Here is a 23531-nt window from a genome sequence, read left to right as displayed (position 1 = left end):
TGATAGGCTGTGGCTGTATGCGAAAATATTGTATTATGCGAGCGTGGAATTTTTAATTGTTATTTGGCGTAGTCTGAAATAAATTTTAAACTGACAAAAATATTATAAAACGTAAACGAAGGGTGGATTGCACCAACTTACTTTAACTATAACTTTAACCATAACAAAATGTCAAATGAACTGTTAAATCCCTAGTAAAAGTCCATAATAGACGCCTCTGGTGCAACCCACCCTTAGATTTTAAAGGCTTTTTACCCAATCTAAGTGACGACAAAAAACCTGTAATAAAAAAAAAGCAAAGAATAATTTAATTGTATGTCTACGTTTCAATTAGAGAAGTTTATTCATTGGTAGATGGAGTAGGTAATTTGGTCGGGCTACGTCAAACCAAGCTAACATTGACTTGACATAACCCGACCAAAAAACGTAGGTCCGTCTGCTTATGAAACAACTTCTTTATACATGTAACAGTGCAATATAAGTAGTACAGCTATATTTATACGTGGGAGAGCCATGCTTCGGCACGAATGGGCCGGCTCGACCGGAGAAATACCACGTTCTCACAGAAAACCGGCGTGAAACAGCGCTTGCGCTGTGTTTCGCCGAGTGAGTGAGTTTACCGGAGGCCCAATTCCCTTCCCTATCCACCCTTCCCTTCCCATCCCTACCCTCCCCTATTACCCTATTCCCTCTTAAAAGGCCGGCAACGCACCTGCAGCTCTTCTGATGCTGCGAGTGTCCATGGGCGACGGAAGTTGCTTTCCATCAGGTGACCCGTTTGCTCGTTTGCCCCCTTCTTTCATAAAAAAAAAGCTATTGTTGCCACTGTACTAAACGCATAAACCTTTTTTTAGCGAATGAATTGTTAGTCGTAAACTGTTTTATTGTTATGATATCCCGTTTTCCTTGTTTTCCGTTAGCTGCGGTGCTAGGAGCTTAATTTGTACCAAACAAATAAAATGCGGGCGAGAAGTGCGGTTTCCTCGAATGTTCGATAAAATTATATGTAGTGTAAATGTACCTACAATTTCATTGTATATGAAGAAGTGATGCAAACAAAACGATGTTTTATAATAAGTCTTTCATTAGCAATAAGGTGTTGAAAATGATCAGTAAATCTTAAATACTACAGGAGACAGGTGTGGTACAATCAGTAAACGACCTTCGGAGCCAATGCCCAGTATGCTGATACAATAATAATAATCTTTATTTAAAACTTTAAGCATCTGTTACATTATGTACAATTATACAGTAGTATACGAGGGATAGTATATTTAACAGACTTTACACATATTGTATAACTTTGGCGCCTGCACTAGGCTGAACCTGTCCTGCAGATCACCAATATATTTTCTTCTTTTAGACATATAGTTTAGTTAAGATTTAAATAAAAAAAAACAAATAAATAAATAAAACAAATAAATAAATGCTGACATAATCTACTCTGTAAAGGACAAATATAAAATAAGTATTATAATATCATCTGAGAAAATTAAACCTTCGATTGACCCTCGCTAAATTTATCGCCTATCTAAAGAATGATCTTTTTCTAAAACAATTATTTCCGATCTAAGCACCTTTATATATAAGATTATATTAAGTATAATGTTTAATCGTACTTTCTTCTAAACATAATAATATTAATCATTATGATCACAAGAACGTACGTTTAGAAATTTTAACTTAAAAGAAGTTGATTTGTATGCACCAACCCTAACTTTATCTCAACCCCTCAGGTGCTATACGTGGACAAGGAGTCCCACTCGTACGTGAGCTCGGACGGGCGGTGTCGCTTCGTGCTGCGCTCCGCCGACCGCACGAGCGGCGTGCTGCGCAACCCGCGACACTCGCTGCCCCCTAATACCTCGTGCGTTTACTACTTTCAGGTAAATAATTTTATAATATAACCTATTAATATTGAAAAGGGTTGCGAGGTGGTAAGCTTGCCCGACTTTTAGTTTGGAAAGTGCAGAGGAATAAATCACGTACTCGATGGTCAAGTTGAATTAGTTTAATCTAATTTCACGTTTTGATAAACACAATCTATCAAAATGTAAACCAGACAAAAAAAAATATATTTATATAAAACTGAAAGAGTAGTTTTTTTGCGATTACAAGTGCTCCAGCGTCATGAGTTTTTCTTTTTCCATACAAAAGTTAAAATAAAAGTAACTATTTCAGCGCTGCTAATCCCACACCAAACTTAATAATATAACCTCTACACCCTAAAATATAATAACTAAGCTGTTTTGTTACACCCTGTATCACTATACAGGGAATCACATACTACACTTAGTATACGAACATTTCTATCGAGTGCGAAGTACAGTACTAAGCGACAGTGGTAGTTAGAGTTCACCTCAAACTCTTACTTCGTAAATTACTGTCACTTCGTATTTCACTATTCAAATTGTACAAGAACATACAAAATACAAATACAAATATTTATTAGCCAAAACATTTTAACATAATATAATGCGATAATGGGTCCCCACACTAGGCGATGCCTAGAGACAAGTTGCGTTTATGTTTTAATAAGTAAACAGCTACCGTTAAACAAGTAAAACAAACTATATACAAGTCTACAAAATACGCACACGCAAGCTCGGACGGTTGCTGCAATAATGTTATATTAGAATAGGCAGCCCTACACGTCGAACGACAAGTCTGTCCATCAAATGACGCCCGCCTTCTTGTATAGTTAATAAGGTTTAGTTTTGAATAGCGTATTTGGACTTAAAGTAGATAAATAGGAACTGCAAACTTGGTACGTGAATAAATTACATAAAAAAGTAATAAAAAAAATATGAATGGGCATTGTCCAAAAAAAAAATCACATTAACTTTTTATATTTTTTTTCGTGAAAATAGGGTATTTTAAGAATATAAATTAAATAATTTTGAAATTCATTGGCTAGTTTTTTCTCAATAAATTTTTAAAGTTTCGCTCTGACGTCATCATCGGCGGCCAATTGATCAGTATGTTTTAAATTTCCTTTCAATCTTATTTACAATGGCTGGTTCGTCAAATGCAAGTTCTCATTATGTGAAAGCTGATACGAGAAGCTTACCAAAAGTTCGAAACGTATTGTTGGTCGAATTTATTGCTAATTTAACGCCATTGAAGGTCAAACAAAGGTTAAACATATTTGTTCAAAAATATAAGTAACTAATTGGTATTTTTTTCGTTTAAATACAGAAAAATGATCGCTGACCTTATTCCTCGAAATGTTTTTGTAATGAGCAAAATTAAAAAAAATGGACAATCCCCATTGTCTATGAGCGAAAAGCTCATAGACAATCCATACTACTTTAATAAAAAATATATAGATACTTACTTTAAAATTGCATTGCCTAGTCATGTTGTTATATGTTTCACATTGTATATCCAGAAAATAAATCTCTAAAATATTCTTTTCCGGGTCCCGATCTAAAAATAGAGAGGTATTAATTTTAAGTGAAGTAGTGTACCTCCTGGAATCAAGTGGCACTTCCTACCCTGTATGTGTTTATTACTTCCAGGTGAGTGGACTCGGGATATAATACCCAAACATTTCCGAGAAATTAAGTTATTGATATCGCTCTAAGTATTGGTAAATATAAGCTGTGCAAGTTAATATACCTGGTTATGAGGTAGATAAAATCATCAGCAAACAACGATCTTTTGTACAAGGTGTAACAAAACTAAGTGATAATTTCCTAGGGTTTGTGTGTGTCCCTTATATTAAATTCACTGTGAAAGTAGCAGCGCAGAAAGAACATTTTTTAAAGGTAAAGGCAAGCGTCCGAGCGTAATGAATTTTCTCATACAAAAGTAATAAAAAAGTAACTCTTTCAACGCAGACGCTGAAAGGGTTACTTTTTTAATACTTTTGTAAAGTCTTTATTACTTTCACAGTGAACTCGATATAGTATTACCCATATACCCACTCTAAAATATTATCACTTAGTTTTGTTACACCCTAAAGAGGTTTGCCTTGAAACATAGCGTTAAGAAACAAAAACACGATAGAACTCATAAACGTAGTTTTTGCGATATCAATAATTTATCTTAGATTTTTTATAAAAAATAAAAAAAATCACTGCGACAAAGCAAAAGGGCGAAAAAGTGTAAAATATTGCAGCTTCATTTCATTATTTTAAAATTATAGCCCGTAGCGATGCTACGGCGTAGCACCGCTACGACGTAGCTCTGCTACGAGCCGGCTACGACGTTATTAGGTGTGTAACATATTTTCACTCGCCATTTTTCAAAGAGAAATAATATTTTCTGTCTCGTTCTTTCTTCCTAAAAATTGCTCTTTATGTTGTATAAAATTTTATATATTACCTTTCCGAGCTTTACCTGAACTTGTTAAAATGGTTCATAAAATCTACTTTGCTATTTCGATACAATGTTGCTGCCTGCTGGTTTGTAAGTCTTTCGGTATTTTTGTACATTTGATGGTTTTGATCATCATTAATAAAATGTTATAAAATTAGAAACTTAACAGGACCATCGATTCGAAATGGACTCTTATATGGCTCGGTCGAAACTCAAATAAAAGTTCTAAAGTTAAGAATCTACACAAATAAAACAAATAGCAAAGGGTGACTGTTTTCTTTTTTGTCTAAATTACGTCTTGTTCACTCGATTTTAATGAAATTTGGTAAGGAGATCCTTTGAGTCCCGGAAAAGAGTTTCTTTACTTTTTATCACAGAAAAATGTAAGGCTACCACGCGATAGTCAAAGTTATGGGCAACATCTACAGTGCTCCCAAAGACCCAAAGTGATAATGCGCATATAAAGTTTTGAAATTTTTCGGCAACAATCGTATTTCCGGAGCGTTGGAAGACGTCGCTGCAAGCGCTGTTTAAAACCTAACTTTAAAAAAAGCAGCGCTTTGCAGCGACGTAGAGGTGCCTGACGTTGCTTAGACGTTACCATGGTAACGCCGCGATGGCTTCCCGGTGAGTTATAGCACTTATTGACGGACCGGCTATATGATATTTACTTCTATTTCCTTTGAACAAGGTGCAAAATGCAAGTGCATTGTTTGGGGCTCTTACGTTTCATAGATTCGGGTGTTGTCGTGATTACGACAATTAGCCAAGATTTGCATGCGCATTATTAATTTGGGAGTAGTCTACTTCAGATTACAAACGCCTGAGTTTACAAAAACGTCTACAAAAATCCTTGCGTATAAAATTCGCTAACTCGTTACGATGCTCCAATATATTTCTTATGTAATTGTTTGTTTTATTCCCCTTTGCTATAAAATAACGAAGAAAATATTGGGTCGTCAATAATATCAGCTTTCTGTGCTTGAGAAGGATTGCTTTCGAATAGCTTTGTGGGAAATAATTTTTCGACGTGAGGTACGTTTTGTGCGGAGGTATTTTCTTTGGATGTAATTTGAAATTGGAGCATGAAATTCTGCGAGTTTGCTATTTGTATTAACGACAACTATTTCTAAAGGAAGATGAACTCTAAGTTCTATGACAATTGTGGTAGAATAAAAAATACATTAGAGAACAGATAATACTTTGAAGATTTATTGTAATAGATATTGCAAATGAGTGTTGGTCCGTATTGAAACTTCACGCTTAAGATTGGTATAAAGATACTTTATATCACTATAAAGGTACAGTTCTTCAAGACGACAAAATATTTAATTTGTACAAAACTTTCTTAATTTGTTATCCTTATTTTAAATAGTTTAAAAGTTTCTCAAATTCGTTTTAAAAAAACAATTTGAAATAAAAGGCTTATTAAGAAATAATATTATTGAACGTAATTATCCGAGACGGAACTAACTCAAAACATCCTCAAACAAAACGTTAATTAAGAATAATGAATAATAATAACAAATTCCTTTCAGTATACGAAAAAGAAAACACATAACAAAGTCTCAGAAACACATAAAAAAGACAAAAACAAAAGAAATAACAACAAAAAAATCACAAAAAGTGCATAATGGTGGTCTTAGTGTCCCCGCAGACTTACAATTTCAAGTTGACCGACTAAATCGTATAGTATGACTGTTAGCTATGACGGCTAATGAGAGCTCGCATCCAACTAAATTGTACAACTTTTAGTTGGATGCAATGTGCGAGCTCTCATAAGCCGCCATACCTAACAGTATACTATACGATTTAGTCGGTCGGTCATGAAGCTAATATAGAGCTCTATAATAGCTTCATGGTCAACTTGAAATTGTAAGTCTGCGGTGCTTTAAGCGGTTTCTTCCAGATAATAATCAAAAGCTCATTCATCCAGGGTCGTCCGAACGAGATTGTGTGGGTGTCATTTGTGAAGTACCACGCGGCAGGCACCGAGCCGGCCGGCTTCGATCAACAGAAGGACTGCTCCTCCCAACTCACCATATGGGACGGAGCCGCACCTGATGCAGACCTCGACAGGAAGGTAATCCCTTTAATCCCTTTAATCCTTCTTACATAATACCGTCCCTTTGTAATATTTCATTAAGGTAACACCGGACTATATGCGTCGACAGAGGGTCAATTCAGACCGCAACGCGACGCGTAGATGCATTTCTAATTTGTATAGATTTGACAGATTTAAATTGCGTGAGACGTCGTGCAAATCTGTCAAATCATACGAATAATATTTAAAACTAAGGAAACGCAACTCCCATACATGGACGAAAAAAAAAAAGCGGACGGAGTCCCACCATACACAAAACTGTGTCGTTCAGAATCGGCCAGCTGACTGTATGTACACGGTCCGCACGCACACATAATTACGCTAGTCCATACCATTTGACAGGCGTAAGAATGTGTGCGTGGCCGACCCTGACGAAAAGTGAAGACACAGTTTTGTATATAACAAGACCGTCCGCCTTTTTTTATACTTCCATGCTCCCATACTTCAACCGTTTTGAATTTAGTTCCTTTTCGCACACTAAAATATGGCAGTAGCATCGTAACACTAACACTCAAATTTACGAAATAACGCCGTTGACATTAGTTACTGTACTTCTATATTTAAACACAAAATTGTGTACCGAATACATGCAAAAAGTATGCATGTGTTCGGTACACAATTCAAGAAAGTGAAGAAATTAAAAAGTGACAACATCGTAGTGTCATCCCTTTTTTTTAGATTGATTTGAAGGGTATGACACTACGATGTTGCCACTTTTTAATTTCTTCACTTTCTTGACAGGCTGTATTCGAGACACATTTTATAGACTCGTGGACAATTTTTTGACGAGTTACATCTTCCTTAGTTTTAATTTTTTTTATTCGTGGGTCAAATCCATACAAATTTAGAAATGCATCTGGGGTGGCGTTGCGGTCTGAAATAACCCTGACGTGACATGACATTATATGGAAAGTAGAGCGTCGCGACTCGCGTGGCTTCACTGCAGTGTTGTTACGTTTAGTACGGTTCACTTTTATTGTAAGGGCATTCATATATAAATGGTAGTATTTGTCTGCATAATGCCATCCATACATGTGTTTGCACGACGCGACGCGGCACTATAGTAATATGGGAAGTGAAGTGTCGCGTCGCTCCGCTGCAGTGCAATTTCACAGCGTAGTTTCACCTTAACAATATGTAGTCTCCATATTTAAATGGTGGTATTGGTTTGCATAATGCCATCCATTATGTGTCTGCAATATTCGGTTACATGGCATGTGCTAAAAACCTTTTGTGCGTTTGATATAGCCGTATTAATTGTACTCGTAGGTCAAATTACAATTGATTTCGGTTGCCTACTTGTTAAAATACGCAATACCCATTATAATTGGTCATTTGTTACATAATGCCGTCCCGACGCTCGGAATATTTTAAACGATTAGAGGTTGTTACACAATACCGTCCCTACGTTTGGACCTTTATTTTAATTGGTCCAATTGTTATAATAATGTGCTAATGTTTGCATTATTTCACTAAGTAATAATATAAATTGTTACTCAATGGGTAAAGCGCCCTATAACTACGCCTTCGTCTCTGTAGTTATCTGTTATCATACTGTATTATATAACCTGAAATTCTATCTATATATATATATATATATATAAAACTCAAGGGTGACTGACTGATTGACATAGTGATCTATCAACGCACAGCCCAAACCATTGGACGGATCGGGCTGAAATTTGGCATGCAGGTAGATGTTATGACGTAGGCATTCGCTAAGAAAGGATTTTGATAAATTCCAACCCCAAGGGGTTCAAATAGGGGGTGAAAGTTTGTATATAATAATACTTCTTAACGCGAGTGAAGCCGCGGCCAAAAGCTCGTACTTAATATTATTTATTATTAAGTTATAAATGCCCACAATTCTTTTGCGTAGAAATTAGTATATTACGCTGGATTTTTTCTATGTAAAGAACATCGGGACAAAAAGCACCTAAAACGGAATTTCATTAAAATTGGTTCAGCAGTTTGACTGTGCGGAGGTAACAGATAGACAATTTTTGCATTTATGATATTAGTATGGACTTACAAAGGATAAGACGATTTTTTTTAATGAAATAAGTGGGCAAACGAGCAAACGGGTCACCTGATGGAAAGCAACTTCCGTCGCCCATGGACACTCGCAGCATCAAGAGAGCTGCAGGTGCGTTGCCGACCTTTTAAGAGGGAATAGCGTAATAGGGGAGGGTAGGGATGGGAAGGGAAGAGAATAGGGGAGGGTAGGGAAGGGAATAGTGTAGGGGATTGGGCCTCCGGTAAACTCACTCACTCGGCGAAACACAGAGCAAGCGCTGTTTCACGCCGGTTTTCTGTGAGAACATGGTACTTCTCCAGTCGAGCCGGCCCATTCGTGCCGAAGCATGGCTCTCCCACGTATAAAATATTAAATCCCAGAGGATAATTAAATCCCAGAGGAAGATCTTCCGACCGAACCGGTCAGGCCGAAGCCCACTATTGATTTCACCTGTAGAAATAAGACTTCGATAGCTCGATGCAGGACTTCTATAAAGCAGGATTCCTATAACTATGTGATTTTTTGCCATCTTGTATGGAATTTTACGTGTGTGCTGTAGTTGTCAGGTTTAACATTTAGTTCAAAGCACTTTAAAATATTTGACATTGTTTGTTATAGTTAATTAACTATACAAGCCTACAACGGTGCTATATGAGCTCATCACCGTGCAAAATTAATTTAATTATCCTCTTATGCCATTTTATAACTGTAATGGTGGCAATTATTGCTTAAATACCATTTGACTAAAGTTACTTATCATACTAATTTTAAATGTGAATGTAAGTTTGTTTATTGGGCTTTCACGCGAAACCAATAAACCTATCATCATAAAGCTTTGTGCGCATATTTTGGGGACAAAATAAGAAAGTTTTCTTACTACAAGTTATCTGTGCGTCTTATGAGACAAACACCTCTTATAACATAAAGACTAAGGGTGCTCAATTCACGTTTAAGAAGGCGACTAAAGCAAAATTGACGATTTCATAATTAATTTCTATTATTTTGTTATGCTTGAAAATAAGCCCCAAATTGTTTAATTTTTTAAACATACATACTTCATAGTTCATTATATTTCTGAAGGTCTGATCTATCGAAAACACGATATCTTACAATTTTCTCGATAAAAAAACACAAAGATGCATTTAATTTTCGCAATTTATCCAAAACCGTGCATTAAACTGAGTTAATTTTTAACATATTATTGTAAAAAAAGGCCTGACGGATTTTTAAAAATTTGTATATTTATCGAATTATTAAGAAAAAAACTAATTTGGCGATGATTCCGCGTCGTCCATTTTACCTTGCATAATATGAAAAACGTTAGAAAGTGAAAGTGAAGAGAGATATTTTTTTATTTATTCGCCCTCTTAAGATAATTAAATGACAATAAATTTTATTGTGGAAAACTCTGAAGTAACGGGCAATATCGATATATGATAATATTATTTCCAACAAATAATATAATAAAACTTTAGCCTTATAACGCTCTTAAAGTTTTACAAATCGCCAGGTTTAATATGTGTAAGCTTGATTAATTAGGGTAAGTGGACTACTGAATAGGAATAAATTATCTGAGGTCAAATAATGTCGAAGGTCGATGGCTACTGAATATGCGGCCAATCGTGACCAGATGAGAGGTCACTTCGGGGTACTTATAAGGAATTTTAATAGGAAAGATTGTTGCAAAAATATTATTATTATACTGCCAATAATGGCAACGTTGATACAAAAATAGGTAAGAGCACATGAAATAGCAGTATATCATGCTTGGTTTTTTTTTATCAGGGCGAGCGAAGCGATCTCTAGTATATCCCTCAACCTGAGCACTTTTGTGGTATAAACCCTACCTGTTTTATAAAACGCGCCATATGAGCGTTACTTATGAATAGCAGATTAGGACTTTTGTATAAAACAGAATATTATGGTTAAACTAGCTAATAGCCGAGCTTTGTGAGGGCTCACGTCGTTTTTCTATGTGGTAATAATATTTACGGCGGTTTTTTATATGATAACACATCTGCATATAAATAAAACATACTGTATCAAAGCACAAATCAATAGGTGCGATATTTTTTCCGTACTTTACGGAAAAAATATCGCACCTATTGATTTCCTTTGTCCCGTAAGTATTATTTATTAAAAATTTATACCATTTTAAATTTAAGAATTTCCACCTGGTTTATACTCTATTTACATAAAAATTCTAAAATAAAACAATCCTCCTCCTTGTCTAGTCGTGTTCCTCATGACTTAGGGTCGTGACCTCCCCCTTCTATGACCTTCTTATGGTATTACGCCAGCTATTCCTATTCTTCAGCCACTGGAAAAGCGTCGTAGACGGTAAAATAAAACAATAAAATAATTCAATTCAATATCGCATCATAGTCTTTCTATTCTGAAAGCTTAATATACAGGGTGTAACAAAAATAAGTGATAATACTTTAGGGTGTGTATGTTTTCCTTGTAGAGAGTTCACTGTGAAAGTAGCAGTGCCGAAAGACCAAATTTTTTTTCACTTTTGTATGGGGAAATTCGTGACGCTCGGGCCCTTGCCCAAACAAAAGTGAAAAAAAAATCGTCTTTCAGCGCTGCTACTTTCACAGTGAACTCTCTACAAGGAACACGTACACACCCTAAAGTATTATCACTTATTTTTGTTACACACTGTATAATGGAAGTGTATGGTTACCACGGTTTTTCCTGCTCCGCGGACGTATAATAGAATTGTTAATTTATGGTGTAGCGTAATGAGCCATCGCTTATAATTGCTTAACCGCTACTACGAACTAAACAGCGACGCAGTTTACAAGGAAAATTCATTTTACCGACCAATTAAACAATGAATGCTTAATTTTGTAAGAAAATTAACTTCTTGTTACTAATGACCACCAATCTTTATAGTTAGAAATATTGAATAAAACTGTGCACCTATACATGGCAACACTTATTAACTTTTTCTGTTGTATTTCACACTCCAGAAAAAACTTTACTTAAATCTATTTGTATCTTTCTTTCATAATTTTATGTGTCAAATGAAAAAATATGAGGGAAAATTAAACGAACTTTTAAGACGGCCATTTTGATTCCACAAGAGATTCGAAACTCAAAACCAGTGTTGCCAGTTTTTTTAATTAGCCGCAACTTTAGCACGGAAGACAAATGCGGTATATAAAATTGGGTTCTCACCGCTCTCTGCCAACGTTACCTCCCTCTGTCGGCAGCCAAACATTAATTTTCTTTAATGTGTCTGAGCACTCTTACTAACTTCTCAACTGCATTGCGGTTGAGTGTTGCCAGCTTACGGGCATTTAAATCATATTGATGTTTTGCGCTTCAATAAATTTTAATGGTAATAGAGCAATTGTTGTTTTTGTTGCGAAATTCTGCTAAAAGCTGACTAGAGGCATAGGAATTTTGTTTGACGTAGTGTTTTCTTTAAATGAAACATTAAAGTTAAATAGAGATCTTTCTAGTCGTATCCTCATGGCTGAGGGACGTGACCACCAGCTTTCTGGGATAGGGCTCTCCACTTGTCTCTATTTTTGGCCTGATGAAATGCCTCCTGGAACGTGTAGTCAGCAGCCTTGACAATCGGGCTGTCCACCGTGTAGCCCCTCTGCCTCTGCCTCTTTTCCCCTAATAATAGAGATACATAATAATAATTCTAAAATTGAAAGTGCTTGTGTGTGTGCTTGTGATGTTACTCCATCTACTACACGTTTTCTAAATATGTATAATGGTATTACTATTTTACTTAGTAAAGTTTGTTCACTTCTTTTTCTATGGTGAACGTAAAAATGAACAAATTGTGTATAACCTTTAAGCCGTTCTTAGCTCACGCTAACTTCATAAGTTAGTTTCTTCTTAGACAGGTAATTGGTTAAGACCTACTAACATGCACTTTTGCTGAAACTTGTATATTTTTAGTTTTACTGCAATATACGATACATTATAGGTACTTTAAACTAGTGAAAATATTTTGGTAAAAAGACTACGGGTTGCGCTCCAGCAGATTCAAAAACGAAACAACAATTTTTGACGTGCAGTAGTACAGAATATTCTTTTATCAATTCCTCCCCCTACGCCGTGCATCGGTCTTATTTCTTATTTTTCATTTTCGATCAGATGAGGAGTTTAATATTTTAAAGAAGTTGATTATTTTTTTTATATACGAACGCTTATACAACGTATTTTTTGCGCATCGACGACGCGCGTTTCTGATACGCTCGTCTTCTGCCTGTTTTCATCGCGTTTTGGTAGATATAAAGTTTAAAACACCTGACTTCCTTCCGTTTGCTGAGCGTTCAACTTGCATTTTATCGATACAAATGAGTGTAAAAACGTCGTGTGGAAGGGCCCTAAACTGTTTGGGTTACCCTTTCAATATTTGACGTGTTAAACTAAACACTAAAATCACAAATTCAAATTAACATATGCCTACTGATGACATGACGAGACGAGGTTCCATCAGCCGAAATGAAATGATTCCCTCGAGAGTGACGAAAACTGTGCAGACAGCTTCGTCTATAATGGTACACATTCATTTTATCTTCTATGATTCTTATCTCGTTGGCATAAGGGTTATGTTTTTGTTGGCGTTGGCAGAAGAGTCTTCACGCGTAAACGTTTATACACTCGAATAAAAAGATCCACGCATACACACGCGTTCATAATACGTGTGCACAATGTTAATTTTCTTTTTTTTAAATAGTGATACACAATTTATAATTATACTATTCGTCCCTGGGTTATGTTTTGACCTTGTCCATCAAGTCACTTTTCTAACGTATTAAACAATGTCGCATATTATGACGTATTTTACCGATAAGAACGTCAAATACAAGCAATATAAGCCTTAAAATCGGCATGATATAACGTTTATTTTAAAACAGGGAATGTAAAAACGCGTAAATGTTTTATAAAATACACCTTTGTTTTGGTTATTTACAGGAAATTTTAAAAGCGTGCATAAAAGGAATTAAAGCAGGTGCAACTATTCTTGAAATTTTCGATACGCTTTAATCGACCATGTCAAAATATTAAATATTTAAGCGGGACGGAAATTCCGAAACATTTTACTTTAAATTAATAATTTTATTTCCGGAAATTCGCAACGACGTTTACACTCGCATTGTTAAATATTTACCGGAAATTCGGTTATTACGGGGAATTTTGGGGAAATTATATGGCAACACTTTTTATATTTTGACGCTAGAATTAAGAACGGATGAGCGCTCTTTTTGTTGGCGCTTTAATCAGAAAAGTTTTCTTGTTCGCTGGAGAATCTGAGTAAATAGTGCACCTGAGCAAATCACTAGCAGTTTGTTTACGTCGGAAGTAGGTCTTGCTTTATTGAGAAAATCTTCGGAATACAGAAACACAAATGCATGTTGTAACGAGTTCGATATTTTAGTTCGCCGAGTCTTGAATATGTTTTAAGGAGAATGTTTTTAAATTGGATCTACGTGGAGTTGTCTTCAATAAGGCTCGATATACGAGTAATATACGTCTTCTCGAATTGTGCGTGGTATGTAAACGACCGCGCAACCGCTCCGCAACGGCCAAAACGTGCGTTCGCGCCGGATATAAATCCAGCCTAGGGGACAATTCAGACTGCAACGCGACGCGTAGATGCATTTCTAAATTTGTATGCATTTGACAGACTTCTATGGCGTCTCACACTCACGAAATCTGTCAGTTCAGTACACATTTTAGGCTTCGTCCACATTTGTATCATTTGCGCGATCAGATCTCCGATCAGATCTCCGTCGCTTATGATACGCGTATCATGATACGCCCCGATCGCTATTAACCGCGTATCTGATACGTGTCGTATCAAATACGCGCATGATCGGCAGAATGATCTAATAGGCGTCCACACTATGATACCCATACTTGATACGGCGCGATGATCGAGACGGAGATCTGATCGCGCAAATGATACAAATGTGGACGCACCTTTAGAAATGCATCTACGCGTCGCGTTGCGGTTTGAATTGACCCGCCAACGTGGACAGGCAGCATAATGGTTACTTACATCTTATTCGATATTTCCATGGAGATTTCTTTGTCGTGCTTACGTTCGAAATCCCCGGTGAAATAAGGAATAAGTAGTTGTTTCCAAGCTTCCAGGTATTATAAGTCAATCCTCTGATGGATTAGAAATATTGAAGTACGCGTTTTATATACTCGTTTTATTATGATCATACGAATATTATAGTATCAAACTTCAGATATTATTTTTAAAGCGAGTCCTTGTTAATGTGATAATACTTTAAGATGTGTATGTGTTCCTTGTAGAGTTGTGTGAAAGTAGGGGCGCTGAAAGAGCAAACATTTTGACAAATTATTGCATTGTCATTGGTTCTTACGCAAGCAAAATTTCGAATTAATTAGACTACTGGAGGTAGGTAAAAATCGTGTTCAAAGATTCCGTTACATGCAACAGCCCATCAAGCTTATAAAAGCGTGTTAAAAACAAAACCTTTATGCTAAGTACTCACATTCGGTTTTGCTCGATCGAGCAATAATGTCGAGCAAAACCCGCGGCTCGGGATTTCGTCCATACACTCAGCATTGCTCGATAGTTTCCTCCTGTTCGAAGGAAATTAGTTACGAATAATAAAAACTAGTGTCAAAAAAATTGTCAAGCTGGCTCGATTCGAGCCTTCAAACTGGCTCGATGCGAGCCTTCGAGCTGTGAGTTTTGCGGTCCACACGGTGGTTTTTACTCGATTTCGAGTAAAACTATCAAGCAAAATCGTATGTGAGTACTTAGCATAACTCGATTTGGAGTAAAACTATCGCGCAAAACCGTATGTGAGTACTTAGCATAGATTCGTCATGTCTGCCCGTCTGTCCGTCCATATGTCACAGCCATTTTTAATTTTAATTTTGTCTTCCTAGTTGGAGATGAGCGACTCTAAGTCGCTACTCGGATCTTTCTGTCGCGAGGAGTCGCCGCGACTGTGCGACCACGCGCTGCTGTCCAACGCGACGCGCGCTACGCGGCCCTGTGCGCCCGCTGAGAGTTACATCACTACGGGGCCAGCACTTACTATATTGCAGGTGAGAAAATAGATGGGATTACCTAAACGTACTAAAAGTTATAATTATTGTTCAAAATAACGGTTCAGGGTTGCGATTTTGCAAACAAAAAAACTTTTCACATAGGTAAGTAATTAAAAAATATTTTGGATTTTTACGCCATTAAGCTCTGTTTTCTTGTATAGATAAACCATAATATTGTAAATAAACCATAGTTTTTGACGTAATGTCAAATGATGATAATCAAAATGGTCTTACTATAATAAGTAACCTTTCGCGCAACACAATATTAATGCGCTATCAAAATATTAATCTTCTCTCTCTCTCTCTCCCTCTGTTAATTGATCGTCTAAGGGCGATAAGGTCCCTCACGGTATATTAAATACTTGACAGTTCCATTTCCGTAATTGCAACATTTTGGCCACCAAGTATTTGATAAGCCCTTAAACGGGTCTCACAAATATTTTCGTTACATCGGCTTTGATGTTTTGGGACGAAATGTATTTAATTATAAGTAATCAAACAAAACTGCGGGGATTCAGGAATTTTTGTGTTTGGGACAATAAAAATATTTCTTGAATTTTTGCTTTTACATTAATTAAACTTTAGATGGAAAAAAACACCCAACATTGATAGCATTCAATGGCTTAAAAATGCATGGAACTTCACCACCGTCGCATTGCAATGTTAAATGATACTTAGGGCCTGTTTCACCACTTCCTGATAAGTGCCGAATAGGCTATCTACCACTTAACTTGACAGAAAAAGTATGGAGAGCCTGTCAAAAAAGTTGTAAATAGCCTGTTCGGTACTTTATCAGAAAGTGGTAAAACAGGCTCTTATTCTGCATAATATTTTGCCGCAACAAACCACGACTTAAATTAATTATTTATTTACTAACGTTAACATAATATTAATAAACTTCGTTCATGTTTATGATAAATCCAAATTTTATAACCCACGTAAATTCGAAGACTAAATAAGCCTAAGGTTAATTTAATCTACAGCATCGAGTAGGTAAACGCTTTAGAGGCCATTATCATAAATTACAGCCGCAGTAGTTTAATCTGACAAATTCGCGGTCGATACAATCACAACGGCGAATTAATCTTAGCTTAATTGCATATGGTTTGACCGAGAATGTTCTAGAGCATTTCTGTGCAGTAAATACAGACTTTGGACCTTTGGACGGCCAAAAATTCTACCATTTTCTTCTTATTCTCTATTTATTTAAGGTCGCTTGGAACAACAAGGTTATTAGCGACGACAAGCACTATAATTATAATAATCTGTCACCTTTCCTAAAATTGCTTTAAAAAGTCAATACGCAAACGATATTCAAAAATATCTCTTTATATTGAATCGATTCAGGTAAACTTTTTTGCAATGGAGAGACGAGAAGGGACGTAGAATAGTTATTAGCTTTTGTTCCGGGAAAAATCTTGACCCTATCTCCCTCCGTGAGGCTACTGGAATAGATTTCTTATTAGAAATAAGCAGATCCTTTGTGTAGTCTTATGTATAAATCGAGATATTGTTAAGGTTACTTGTGCACAATAAACTATTAAATAAATAAATAAAAATCGGCCAAGTGCGAGGCGGACTCGCGCAAGAAGTGTTCCGTACCGGTATAAAGCGAAAGTAGGCAAAAATTGTGTTTCTTGTATGAGAGCCTATAATATTTACTTACTTAACATTTTATTATTATTTATTAATTATTAAAGTACAAATATATGTTAAGATTTTGTGAAAACGTCAAGTGCCTAGCTATTACAATGGTAATAGCTGAGCACTTGACATTTTCAGAAAATGATTGTTGATCTTCATTACGAGCGAAAAACCCTAAAAAAATCACGTTTATTGTATGGGAGCCAGCCTCAAATATTAATTTTATTGCATTTTTAGTATTTGTTGTTATAGCGGCAACATATATACACAATCTGTGACAATTTGAGAAGTCTAGCTATAGCGGTTCTTGAGTTACAGCCTGGAGACAGACGGAAACGGACAGACGGACAGACATCGAAGTCTCAGTATTTTTTTTATGAAATAAGGGGGCAAACGAGCAAACGGGTCACCTGATGGAAAGCAACTTCCGTCGCCCATGGACACTCGCAGCATCAGAAGAGCTGCAGGTGCGTTGCCGACCTTTTAAGAGGGAATAGGGTAATAGGGGAGGGTAGGGATGGGAAGGGAAGGGGATAGGGGAGGGTAGGGAAGGAAAACGGGTAGGGGATTGGGCCTCCGGTAGACTCACTCACTCGGCGAAACACAGCAAGCGCTGTTTCACGCCGGTTTTCTCTCTCGAAGCATGGCTCTCCCACGTATAAATATGGTCCCGTTTTTACCCTTTGGGCACGGATCCCTAAAAAAGTATTGTTCCGCGTAATATTTGTATATTAATGTTGCAAGGAACATCTAGCATAATAAGTGAACTACGTTAAGAGTTATTACTAATTGCAATACGGTTTAGTAACCGCAAGCATCAATATCTGGAATATCCTGGAGCTCTATGATTTATGAGATTCCCGCCCGATCCGATGATCCGTAGCGCATCCATCTTGCGTTCATTACAACGTCTTTATATCGCACGATACATTCGCTTATCTATTAAATTCATCATCGTCGTTCCTAACCACAATTTTTTTTGTTCTTAAATTTTGAATGCAGTCTTGTTCTAAATCATCTGAAAACAGAACAGAACATAACTGCATTCATAACTCAATACGTAATTTTTGTGTGGGTTAGTACACGAATGCTTAACAGCGTCCAATTATAAGCCTTTATAATTTTTCTGAATTTAAATTATCTTCTATATTTCATATGTACTAATTTTCATCTAAATAGGTTCAGTAGTTTGAGAGTAAATAAGTATCATACAGAAAAGAAATAGACACACATTCGCTTACAATAATAATTTGGATGACGATTACATTCCTAAGGTTACACATTATTTTAAATATTCGAATCAAAACCCCGAACACGAACACAATTAAGGCAAAAAACATCAAAGTAAAATCTAAAAATGTAGGGCTGAGCCCTAAGTTGTGTACAAAATAGATAACTAGCTCATTACACCCTGTAGCTAAAGGCTTCCTTTGTAAGGTTTTTTCAGAGCAAACACCCTCTCCGCTATGCATAGAGCCTTGACTTTGCTTTATAAAAGCACAACAAGCCGAAAGTCATTAATTTTAGAGCAGCGCCGTTGTTCCCGTGATCAATTCTAGTCCTTTTAAAAAAGTGTTTGCGTTTAAAAATATAAGGATTGTTTGTTTCGTAAATATAGTTTGTATTTTTTTATTGTAACTAACATTTTGATCTTTTCAGAATATGAGTAAAGAATTGAATCAATATGTTCAACAAATTATTATAAACACCAGTATGCAAGACGTGGTAAAAATGTCTTAATTTATCATAAATAGCTGTACCGAAATTAGTTCGCTTAGTCGATGTAATAACCAATAAATTTTGTCGGCCACAGGCTTCAGGTAAACGTCAACCTTGATGCAAACAGATTATCTCCCTGAAGTATTGATTGAATAAGTTATGATTACGCCATTGAACCTTATTGAGCAGGCCGTGCCCCAGTTCAGGAAACCTGCTCTTAAGCGAGTAGTTAAAGTCACAACTTGAGTACTGCTTTATTATTCAGTATTAAATTCAACGGAGGAACGACGCGAGCGAGTTTCATAACTAAATATTTGAAGTTTTACTACGTCTCGGGGATAATTTACGATATAATCAACATTATGTTCGTTCGTGCATTATTATAAGCGGTTAATAACTTACGTCGTTTGAGTTCCCCGTGTAATATTAATTTGTTCTTTGACAGGAGCTCCGGCAGGGTTCGGCTTTGTATCCGGTTTCGTTTCTGCTCCGATACGAATTCGTCGACGTCAGCGAGCAGGGGCAGCCTTTGACGACGTCGACGTCGGCGTGCGATAGAGTTTTTAAATCGGCACTCACATACTCCGGAAGATTTCAAGCGCCCCGAGCGATCTTTTATTACGGAAGAGGCGGGGCTCAGAATCTCACCTGCCTTTTAAGGTAATTGAAATAATATTTATTCGAAACTTCAATCTTTTCGAGTGGAGTTTGTTGATGGTTTATTTTTTTACAGATTCGAAGCGAAAGCCGGCGAAAGAATACAGTTGACGTTCACGAACACCTACTTCGGAAATAAAATTTGTAGTTCGCATAAAGATTTTAGAACCAATCGCTGGAAATGCGATCGACCAGCGAAAAGAACGATCGGAGGAGAGGGCTTCGCGCAGCTCGTAATCACAGAGTATCCGTGGGATGGAATTCCGATACACAGAGATTGTCTCTGTACAAACAGATCGGAGCCTTTGATTATTCATACCCTGACGGCACCCGTCGTGGAAATTAACTTCACTGTGACCATGATGAATATTACAGAGGACTACGATGACTTTGCATTCGAGGGAGAATACAAATTCGTCCCGACCGGACCAACCGACGAAACCGTCTGCTCCTCGGGCTGGGGGGAGAGGAGGCTGAGAGCCAGCAGCGGGGAAATAAGACTTTACGATAAGAGAGAGGCTTCTATAGCGCCGGAGATACTGAACGACCGGAACATTATATCAGAAAGCGTCAAAGCAGAAGTAGCCTGTGTTCATAGACCATGGCTCATCGAGCCCGGAGGGGACGATGTAACACCATTGCAAGGAAGATACTTGTATCTAAGAATTCCAGGACGTGAAATAACCCCAGCTTCGCCGTTTTGTGTAACGCCGAATCGTTTCTTTTTATACGAGGCACGAGATACTAGCAAATACAAAGAGATTTGCCCTGACCTCACCAACTCGTTAGAACTATATTCGCCCGGCTGGAAATCAGCGCAAACGTCATTAGAGTCCTCATTGAAACCTCACGCCCGCAGCTACGTTATAGATTTTCTTCAGCACGAGCAGGCCGATTATGCAATAAAGTGGATCGAAATAATGAAAAAGCCTACTTTAAATTCAGACATGGAGTCGAATATAATTCCACCTACATTCACGCTCGACTGCCGCTACCAGTACGTATATTGTATAATTTTCCCATTATTGTCTCGCTTTTAATTTCACATTTTTAATCGTTATATTTTTTACAGCTGCCCGGAATTGAACGCTTGCATTCCGATTTCGCTTTGGTGTGATGGGAGCGCGCACTGTCCATCGGGATACGACGAGGACGACTCCAACTGCTCGTTCCGTCTGTCTTTACCCCCACAATACGTTGCAGTAGTAGCCGGTGTAGGTCTTCTTATATGCGCGATAGCTATTGCTCTCTGTGCTTGTCGTAAACGCAGGAAAAAGGACAAAGAATTTAAAGCACGGCTAGACGGCGCTTTGCAACCAGAAGATAGACCCTACGATAGAGCTAAAACTAACGGTGTAACTGAGACGGGGCGGCAGTACGCCACTGTCCAGAAGTATGCCACCATAGATAAATACAGTCTTAGTCAAAAGTATAGTGCCGGTATTAACGACGCTAGATACTATGACGAAGTAGCTCAAAGGGATAAACTCGCCGATACCAGGTACGCTAGCTTAGGTCGAGCAGGTCGAAGCATTCGCAGTGAAAATAATAGGAGTAGCGGTTCCAGACGACCTATGCCCGATATCGGGTATCCCGACCTGAAGGACGGCTTTTGTTGACCCACCCCGGACCTCATAGAAACGACGGTATAACATAATTGTTTTTAATCTTGATACGAGTTTTTGTACATTATAATGAAGACTGAAATGGCAGAACTGCCAACGGTAAGTTTGACGCCTCCTATAAATCACCGTCAGCTTTTAATGTATTGTTGATAGTAAAAATGGCTTCACTACTTTTACGAAAGAATCTTAAAGCTTTAGATTAAATAAACGCAAATCTATTAAGGAAAACCTTTGAACCGTTGAAAGAGGTTATTTAGCATTTTTTCCTCGAGTAGTGAAGCCAACATTAGCTAAATTATTCATTCTTGACTTACACGTAGGTAAACTTTGATTGTATATAAAAGTCTAAGTGACTCATCTAAGTGTAATCGTTGATACTGCCTTCGTATAAGATCTTGTTTTGTAACGTGTAACTAGTAACTATTAGCGATTCATCAAAATAACATATCTGATTGTAAATAAAATGCTTGACAATACGATTTAATATATTGATCCTTTCAATGCTTCTGATTTCTCCTACTTATATGTTTCAAACACATACAATATCCATTACGCCATATGATCGCTGTTAAGCATTAGTGTCCTAACCCACATTTTTTATTTGTTGTACCCACATTGTTGTTAAAATTTGAATGCAGTCTTGTTCTAAATCATCTAAAATCATAACTGCATTCATAACTCAATACACAATTTTTTTGTGGGTTAGTACACGAATGCTTAACAGCGTCCATATATGTTACGTACACTGTAAAGAGCGTTCTGATCTAGACATAAAATCAAAATGTGATATAGGTTGTAAAAATGTAGATAAGTTAACGATAACGATGTATCTCGAAGGTTTACAATTAAGGATGTTAATTTCAATGTGAGTAAATGTATAACGTAAGTACCAATAAATAATCTCTGTAAATAAATTATAGAATAATGATTTTTAAAATCTGTAAGTACCTAATTTCCAAAATGGGAGAATAAAATCATTTTTCAAAATGTGTTTTATTATTTAAACCATTCAAGTTTTTATATTCAAAACAGTAAGCAATATAAAGTAGAAGTTTCTGAATAAAATAAATAATAAAATACAAGATTTTACATCAAATGTAATAAATGGAAATGTTAAGATTCAAAGTTTCAGTGACACTAGCCAATTCCGTTGCAATCTCAAAATTCCAAAGACTATCTGTCACCTTGTTACTCGTTACTGGAATACCAAAATTGCTTTGTATGGATTCAGGAGATAAGGTAATTTAAATCCGTTCCGAACAATGTTAGCAGGGCCCTTGTTTCCAAGTTCTGTGCCATCAGAGCCTTAATTAGTACATCTGATAATTTAGTTTGCGACGTCAAGGAGCGACCAGCAGTAATCTAATTTGGAGAGATGGAATTAGTATTAGATGTCTCAGTTTTCGTGTAATGGATTTTGCGAGTGATGCATCGTGTTGTGGTGCAGATGTTAATGTATTATAATGAAACATACAAAGGAATCATTTCATTTCATTTTCAAAAAAAGGTAAATATTTTCTTTTCTTTACTTAAGTAATTTTCTGTTTTAAAAGTTCACATCAATTGAGGATAAGAGCAATTTTCATACTTAAAGTAAGTAAAAATAAAACTGTGACTTTTGCTGTATCGTCCTTGTTATTTAGATATTTTTTTGTATATCAATTTTTGATCTAAACGTACTTTTATTGCTAATTCGGAACATCAATAAATATACCTACAAATATAACATGCTACACAAAAGACTAAGCAATTACTCTTCGCGCACCCTTTTTATGATTAATGCATATTGAGTCCAAGATCGTCGATACTAGATATTTATTGTCCTCAAAAACCAATACATATAATGGAGCAGTGGCCGCGAACACGACCTGAATTTCCATATCTAAATGGAAAACGGCCCTACACAATCAATTCCGCTGTAGCATTCCATTTGAAAACTGCACCTGTACCTTCTCTTTTTTATACGTTCCCAAATTGGAACGCCGTAACGATTTTAACGGACATTAATTAGATTTCTTTGAATTTTGATCTCCCATTGTTAGAATGGATTTATCGGATTGAGTCGGAGCTTAATTAAGATGTCCCAGAGGTTATCATCAGCTATTTTTAGAGAGTGATGGAAATTGAGAGGAACTAGGCTTATCTAGTTTTAGTAGATTTTATTCGTTTGTTTATTATAATATAATGTTATGAACAAATGAAAAAGTCATCAGGACAGCAAATGGTTGGTAATTAAAAATAATATTATGTACCTAGAGTTAGTTTGTTTGATTATTAGTTTAAACGCAGTAAACTCAGGAATCATTTTCATACCATAATTAGTAAATAAAGGAAATCTATACCATTTTACGTCAAGATTCCAGCCCGAAAT

The 23531-nt window shown here is 36.6% G+C and overlaps 1 protein-coding gene across 1 annotated transcript in view; it reads left to right on the top strand.

The window, feature by feature from the left end:
* Nucleotides 1-21785, top strand: part of LOC121733259 — a 49556-nt gene extending 27771 nt beyond the window's left edge. The window contains exons 7-12 of the mRNA XM_042123476.1: nucleotides 1737-1886; nucleotides 6260-6406; nucleotides 15351-15512; nucleotides 19324-19538; nucleotides 19612-20532; nucleotides 20608-21785. Of these exons, the coding sequence (XP_041979410.1) occupies nucleotides 1737-1886; nucleotides 6260-6406; nucleotides 15351-15512; nucleotides 19324-19538; nucleotides 19612-20532; nucleotides 20608-21154 (2142 nt within the window). The 3' untranslated portion in view covers nucleotides 21155-21785. The remainder of the gene's footprint in view (nucleotides 1-1736; nucleotides 1887-6259; nucleotides 6407-15350; nucleotides 15513-19323; nucleotides 19539-19611; nucleotides 20533-20607) is intronic.
* The last annotated feature ends 1746 nt before the right edge of the window (nucleotides 21786-23531 follow it).

This window comes from Aricia agestis, chromosome 13 (assembly GCF_905147365.1).
Source record: "Aricia agestis chromosome 13, ilAriAges1.1, whole genome shotgun sequence".
In the NCBI taxonomy this organism is placed as follows: Eukaryota; Metazoa; Arthropoda; class Insecta; order Lepidoptera; family Lycaenidae; genus Aricia; species Aricia agestis.
Note: the sequence above shows the minus strand (reverse complement) of the source record. Positions and strands in the feature narration are given on the sequence as shown.